The sequence below is a fragment of the Salminus brasiliensis genome, chromosome 2, assembly GCF_030463535.1.
Source record: "Salminus brasiliensis chromosome 2, fSalBra1.hap2, whole genome shotgun sequence".
Classification (NCBI taxonomy): Eukaryota; Metazoa; Chordata; class Actinopteri; order Characiformes; family Bryconidae; genus Salminus; species Salminus brasiliensis.
Window position 1 is genome coordinate 85,074 of NC_132879.1, and position 7,427 is coordinate 92,500.

Genomic DNA, 7,427 nt, shown 5'->3' on the forward strand with positions numbered 1-7,427 from the left:
GATAAAGGTGTGAACTGGATAAAGGTGTGAACTGGATAAAGGTTTGAACTGGGTGAAGGTTTCAACTGGATATAGGTTTGAACTGGGTAAAGGTGTAAACTGGGTGAAGGTGCGAACTGGGTGAAGGTGAACTGGATAAAGGTTTCAACTGGGTGAAGGTTTCAACTGGATATAGGTTTGAACTGGGTAAAGGTGTAAACTGGGTGAAGGTGCGAACTGGGTGAAGGTGCGAACTGGGTGAAGATGCGAACTGGGTGAAGATGCGAACTGGGTGAAGGTGCGAACTGGGTGAAGGTGCGAACTGGGTAAAGGTGCGAACTGGGTGAAGGTGTAAACTGGGTAAAGGTGAACTGGGTAAAGGTGAACTGGGTGAAGGTGTGAACTGGGTGAAGATGTAAACTGGGTGAAGGTGCGAACTGGGTGAAGGTGCGAACTGGGTGAAGATGTAAACTGGGTGAAGATGTAAACTGGGTGAAGGTGCGAACTGGGTGAAGATGTAAACTGGGTGAAGATGTAAACTGGGTGAAGGTGCGAACTGGGTGAAGGTGCGAACTGGGTGAAGATGTAAACTGGGTGAAGGTGCGAACTGGGTGAAGATGTAAACTGGGTGAAGATGTAAACTGGGTGAAGGTGCGAACTGGGTGAAGGTGCGAACTGGGTAAAGATGTGAACTGGGTAAAGATGTGAACTGGGTGAAGGTGTAAACTGGGTAAAGGTGAACTGGGTGAAGGTGTGAACTGGGTGAAGATGCGAACTGGGTGAAGATGCGAACTGGGTGAAGGTGTGAACTGGGTAAAGGTGTAAACTGGGTGAAGGTGTGAACTGGGTAAAGGTGTAAACTGGGTAAAGATGTGAACTGGGTGAAGGTGCGAACTGGGTGAAGGTGTGAACTGGGTAAAGGTGTAAACTGGGTAAAGATGTGAACTGGGTGAAGATGTGAACTGGGTAAAGGTGTAAACTGGATAAAGGTGTAAACTGGATAAAGGTGTAAACTGGGTGAAGGTGTGAACTGGGTGAAGGTGTGAACTGGGTAAAGGTGTAAACTGGGTAAAGATGTGAACTGGGTGAAGATGTGAACTGGGTAAAGGTGTAAACTGGATAAAGGTGTGAACTGGGTGAAGGTGTGAACTGGGTAAAGGTGTAAACTGGATAAAGGTGTAAACTGGATAAAGGTGTAAACTGGGTGAAGGTGTGAACTGGGTAAAGGTGTAAACTGGATAAAGGTGTAAACTGGATAAAGGTGTAAACTGGGTGAAGGTGTGAACTCGGAACAGGTTTACGATCTGTAAGATGAAAAACTCACTTGAAGGGACTTTCGATGGACGTCGCCGTGACCCTAAAGTGTTTATATCGCCTCGCGTTCATCCGCTCATTAGTAGTGATGCCTAAACCAGCAATCTACACACACACACACACACACACACACACACACACACAGTTACAGATGCAGAGTGGTACATACACACAAACACACACACACAGTGAAGTCAGGGGTGTGTGCTCTGACCTGGTACAGCTGGCACATGATCAGCACTGCCACCCACAGGAAGTGGAAAATACTGTTGAGGAACATCCAGAACATCCAGGGCGAGCAGGTGGCGAGCTGAGTGACGTATACCCACAATCCATCTCTGCTATAGCTGCTCACACAGTGCAGACGCCAGTCTGAGAAAACACACACACACACACACAGTTTGTCAAATTTCCCTTTAATTGGAGTTCACTGGTTAAACTGGGCTTAATTAGAGTTCACTGATTCTCAATGCAACTCTACAGTACTCGTAAAACAGGACAGTGAAATGTCATACTGTGTGTGTGTGTGTGTGTGTGTGTGTGTGTGTGTAAAACTCACAGCAAATGCAGCCATACATCATCCAGCAGATCATACACAGCAGGAAGAATAAATAACCCATAAAGTACCGGTGATTCCCACTTCCTGCACACGGAGACAGAAACGCAGGTAAGAATTAGGGTGTAGGGTTTTACGGGTTAGTGTAAGGCGTAGGGGCTCCTAAAGGAGTTAGGGATAAGGTTCAGGGTTACGACCCTAAACAGGGAAACTCACCTACACAGTTGCCTACCCACGGGCAGTGGTGATCAAATTTGGCAATGCACCGATTACAGACTGCACAGTGTTTGGACCTGATGGGCTTCCGTATCTGAGGAGAGTCACAAGGCGTGTTGAACAGAGTGGTTCTGTTTTATATGGAAATGTTTATTCAAATGAACCTGATGAAGAGTGAGCCTTCTCAAACACACGGGAGAATTGAACCCCAACTGTTTAAACAGTCAAATGTCTGATAAAGAAGCAGGACTGCACTTACTAAACAGGTGCTGCAGAATATGCTCAGGTCCAGACTGCCTGTCTCAGCCAACTCTACTATAGTCTGGGGAGAGAGAGAGAGAGAGAGAGAGAGAGAGAGTTAACCTTAAACTTAAACCTTATACTTTACCCGGCAGGCTGAGACCCTCTGCTGCCCCTCCTGTCTCAGATTAGCTTCTGCATTCTACCTTTTTCTTTTGCTCCTCCGATGCTTTGATGATGCCAGGATCAGACTTCCAGGACTTCCCGAAGTTGTAGAAGAGAGCCATGCTGTTGAGCAGGAAGGGCAGGTGTACGGTGACGAATGGTAGATGTAAGAGGAATTAAGGAGGCTGACCAACAGATTAAACACTCAACAGTTCTCCCTCAAACCTCCCGCAGACCCCACCTCACCAAACCTCCCGCAGACCCCACCTCAACAAACCTCCTGCAGACCCCACCTCACCAAACCTCCCGCAACCCCACCTCACCAAACCTCCCTCAAACCCCACCTCACCAAACCTCCCGCAGACCCCACCTCAACAAACCTCCCGCAGACCTCACCTCACCAAACCTCCCGCAGACCCCACCTCACCAAACCTCCCGCAGACCCCACCTCACCAAACCTCCCGCAGACCCCACCTCACCAAACCTCCCGCAAACCCCTCGCCAACTTCCCCGCAAACCCCACCTCACCAAACCTCCCGCAGACCCCACCTCACCAAACCTCCCTCAAACCCCACCTCACCAAACCTCCCGCAGACCCCACCTCACCAAACCTCCCTCAAACCCCACCTCACCAAACCTCCCGCAAACCCCACCTCACCAAACCTCCCGCAGACCCCACCTCACCAAACCTCCCTCAAACCCCACCTCACCAAACCTCCCGCAGACCCCACCTCACCAAACCTCCCTCAAACCCCACCTCACCAAACCTCCCGCAGACCCCACCTCACCAAACCTCCCGCAAACCCCACCTCACCAAACCTCCCGCAGACCCCACCTCACCAAACCTCCCGCAAACCCCTCGCCAACTTCCCCGCAAACCCCACCTCACCAAACCTCCCGCAAATCCCACCTCACCAAACCTCCCTCAAACCCCACCTCACCAAACCTCCCTCAAACCCCACCTCACCAAACCTCCCGCAGACCCCACCTTACCAAACCTCCCGCAGACCCCACCTTACCAAACCTCCCGCAGACCCCACCTCACCAAACCTCCCGCAGACCCCACCTCACCAAACCTCCCGCAAACCCCTCGCCAACTTCCCCGCAAACCCCACCTCACCAAACCTCCCGCAGACCCCACCTCACCAAACCTCCCGCAGACCCCACCTCACCGAACCTCCCTCAGACCCCACCTCACCAAACCTCCCGCAGACCCCACCTCACCAAACCTCCCGCAGACCCCACCTCACCAAACCTCCCTCAAACCCCACCTCACCAAACCTCCCGCAAACCCCACCTCACCAAACCTCCTTCAATCTCCTCACCAAACCTCCTTCAAATCTCCTCGCCAAACCTCCTGCAAACCCCACCTCACCAAACCTCCCTCAAACCCCACCTCACCAAACCTCCCTCAGACCCCACCTCACCAAACCTCCCTCAGACCCCACCTCACCAAACCTCCCGCAGACCCCACCTCACCAAACCTCCCGCAGACCCCACCTCACCAAACCTCCCTCAAACCCCACCTCACCAAACCTCCCGCAAACCCCACCTCACCAAACCTCCTTCAATCTCCTCACCAAACCTCCTTCAAATCTCCTCCTCGCCAAACCTCCTGCAAACCCCACCTCACCAAACCTCCCGCAAACCCCACCTCACCAAACCTCCCTCAAACCCCACCTCACCAAACCTCCCTCAAACCCCACCTCACCAAACCTCCCTCAAACCCCACCTCACCAAACCTCCCGCAGACCCCACCTCAACAAACCTCCCGCAGACCTCACCTCACCAAACCTCCCGCAGACCCCACCTCACCAAACCTCCCGCAGACCCCACCTCACCAAACCTCCCGCAGACCCCACCTCACCAAACCTCCCGCAAACCCCTCGCCAACTTCCCCGCAAACCCCACCTCACCAAACCTCCCGCAGACCCCACCTCACCAAACCTCCCTCAAACCCCACCTCACCAAACCTCCCGCAGACCCCACCTCACCAAACCTCCCGCAGACCCCACCTCACCAAACCTCCCGCAGACCCCACCTCACAAAACCTCCCTCAAACCCCACCTCACCAAACCTCCCGCAGACCCCACCTCACCAAACCTCCCTCAAACCCCACCTCACCAAACCTCCCGCAGACCCCACCTCACCAAACCTCCCGCAAACCCCACCTCACCAAACCTCCCGCAGACCCCACCTCACCAAACCTCCCGCAAACCCCTCGCCAACTTCCCCGCAAACCCCACCTCACCAAACCTCCCTCAAACCCCACCTCACCAAACCTCCCGCAGACCCCACCTCACCAAACCTCCCGCAAACCCCACCTCACCAAACCTCCCGCAGACCCCACCTCACCAAACCTCCCGCAAACCCCTCGCCAACTTCCCCGCAAACCCCACCTCACCAAACCTCCCGCAAATCCCACCTCACCAAACCTCCCTCAAACCCCACCTCACCAAACCTCCCTCAAACCCCACCTCACCAAACCTCCCGCAGACCCCACCTTACCAAACCTCCCGCAGACCCCACCTTACCAAACCTCCCGCAGACCCCACCTCACCAAACCTCCCGCAGACCCCACCTCACCAAACCTCCCGCAGACCCCACCTCACCAAACCTCCCGCAAACCCCTCGCCAACTTCCCCGCAAACCCCACCTCACCAAACCTCCCGCAGACCCCACCTCACCAAACCTCCCGCAGACCCCACCTCACCGAACCTCCCTCAGACCCCACCTCACCAAACCTCCCGCAGACCCCACCTCACCAAACCTCCCGCAGACCCCACCTCACCAAACCTCCCTCAAACCCCACCTCACCAAACCTCCCGCAAACCCCACCTCACCAAACCTCCTTCAATCTCCTCACCAAACCTCCTTCAAATCTCCTCGCCAAACCTCCTGCAAACCCCACCTCACCAAACCTCCCTCAAACCCCACCTCACCAAACCTCCCTCAGACCCCACCTCACCAAACCTCCCTCAGACCCCACCTCACCAAACCTCCCGCAGACCCCACCTCACCAAACCTCCCGCAGACCCCACCTCACCAAACCTCCCTCAAACCCCACCTCACCAAACCTCCCGCAAACCCCACCTCACCAAACCTCCTTCAATCTCCTCACCAAACCTCCTTCAAATCTCCTCCTCGCCAAACCTCCTGCAAACCCCACCTCACCAAACCTCCCGCAAACCCCACCTCACCAAACCTCCCTCAAACCCCACCTCACCAAACCTCCCGCAGACCCCACCTCACCAAACCTCCCGCAGACCCCACCTCACCAAACCTCCCGCAGACCCCACCTCACCAAACCTCCCTCAAACCCCACCTCACCAAACCTCCCGCAGACCCCACCTCACCAAACCTCCCGCAAACCCCTCGCCAACTTCCCCGCAAACCCCACCTCACCAAACCTCCCGCAAACCCCACCTCACCAAACCTCCCGCAGACCCCACCTCACCAAACCTCCCGCAGACCCCACCTCACCAAACCTCCCGCAGACCCCACCTCACCAAACCTCCCGCAGACCCCACCTCACCAAACCTCCCTCAAACCCCACCTTACCAAACCTCCCGCAAACCCCTCGCCAACTTTCCCGCAAACCCCACCTCGCCAAACCTCCTTCAATCTCCTCACCAAACCTCCTTCAAATCTCCTCCTCGCCAAACCTCCTGCAAACCCCACCTCACCAAACCTCCCGCAAACCCCACCTCACCAAACCTCCTGCAAACCCCACCTCACCAAATCTCCCGCAAACCCCACCTCACCAAATCTCCCGCAAACCCCACCTCACCAAACCTCCTTCAATCTCCTCACCAAACCTCCCTCAAACCCCACCTCACCAAACCTCCTTCAATCTCCTCACCAAACCTCCCTCAAACCCCACCTCACCAAACCTCCCGCAAACCCCTCACCAAACCTCCCGCAAACCCCTCGCCAAACTTCCCTCAATCCCCACCTCACCAAACCTCCCGCAAACCCCACCTCACCAAACCTCCCACAAGCCCACAAACCCCTCACCTAACCTTCTTCAATCTCCTCACCAAACCTCCCGCAAACCCCACCTCGCGAAAAATTCCTGCAAACCCCTCGCCAAACCTCCTTCAATCTCCTCGCCAAACCTCCCGCAAACCCCACTTCACCAAACCTCCCGCAAACCCCACCTCACCAAACCTCCCGCAAACCCCACCTCACCAAACCTCCCGCAAACCCCACCTCACCAAACCTCCCTCAAACCCCTCGCCAAACCTCCCGCAAACCCCACCTCACCAAACCTCCCGCAAACCCCTCGCCAAACTTCCCTTAAACCCCACCTCGTGAAAAATTCCTGCAAAGCCCTCACCTAACCTTCTTCAATCTCCTCACCAAACCTCCCACAAACCCCACCTCACCAAACCTCCTTCAATCTCCTCGCCAACCTCCCGCAAACCCTACCTCACTAAACCTCCCACAAGCCCACAAACCCCTCGCCAAACCTCCTTCAATCTCCTCGCCAAACCTCCCGCAAACCCCACTTCACCAAACCTCCCGCAAACCCCACCTCACCAAACCTCCCTCAAACCCCTCGCCAAACCTCCTTCAATCCCCTCACCAAACCTCCCGCAAACCCCACCTCACCAAACCTCCCTCAAACCCCTCGCCAAACCTCCTTCAATCCCCTCGCCAAACCTCCCGCAAACCCCACCTCACCAAACCTCCTTCAATCTCCTCAACAAACCTCCCTCAATCCCCTCGCCAAACCTCCCGCAAACCGCACCTCACCAAATCTCCTGCAAACCCCACCTCACCAAACCTCCCGCAAACCCCACCTCACCAAACCTCCCGCAAACCCCTCGCCAAACCTCCTGCAAACCCCACCTCACCAAACCTCCCGCAAACCCCACCTCACCAAACCTCCCTCAAACCCCACCTCACCAAACCTCCCTCAAACCCCTCGTCAAATCTCCTGCAAACCCCACCT

At 55.4% G+C, this 7,427-nt stretch overlaps 1 protein-coding gene across 1 annotated transcript in view; it reads right to left on the reverse strand.

Moving 5' to 3' along the window:
- The window catches only part of zdhhc17 (zDHHC palmitoyltransferase 17), a 29,899-nt gene that overhangs the window by 2,734 nt on the left and 19,738 nt on the right, over window positions 1-7,427 (reverse strand). The window contains exons 11-16 of the mRNA XM_072674069.1: window positions 2,512-2,634; window positions 2,325-2,387; window positions 2,066-2,159; window positions 1,853-1,936; window positions 1,508-1,665; window positions 1,304-1,398 (exon numbers count right to left, since the gene is read on the reverse strand). Of these exons, the coding sequence (XP_072530170.1) occupies window positions 1,304-1,398; window positions 1,508-1,665; window positions 1,853-1,936; window positions 2,066-2,159; window positions 2,325-2,387; window positions 2,512-2,634 (617 nt within the window). The remainder of the gene's footprint in view (window positions 1-1,303; window positions 1,399-1,507; window positions 1,666-1,852; window positions 1,937-2,065; window positions 2,160-2,324; window positions 2,388-2,511; window positions 2,635-7,427) is intronic.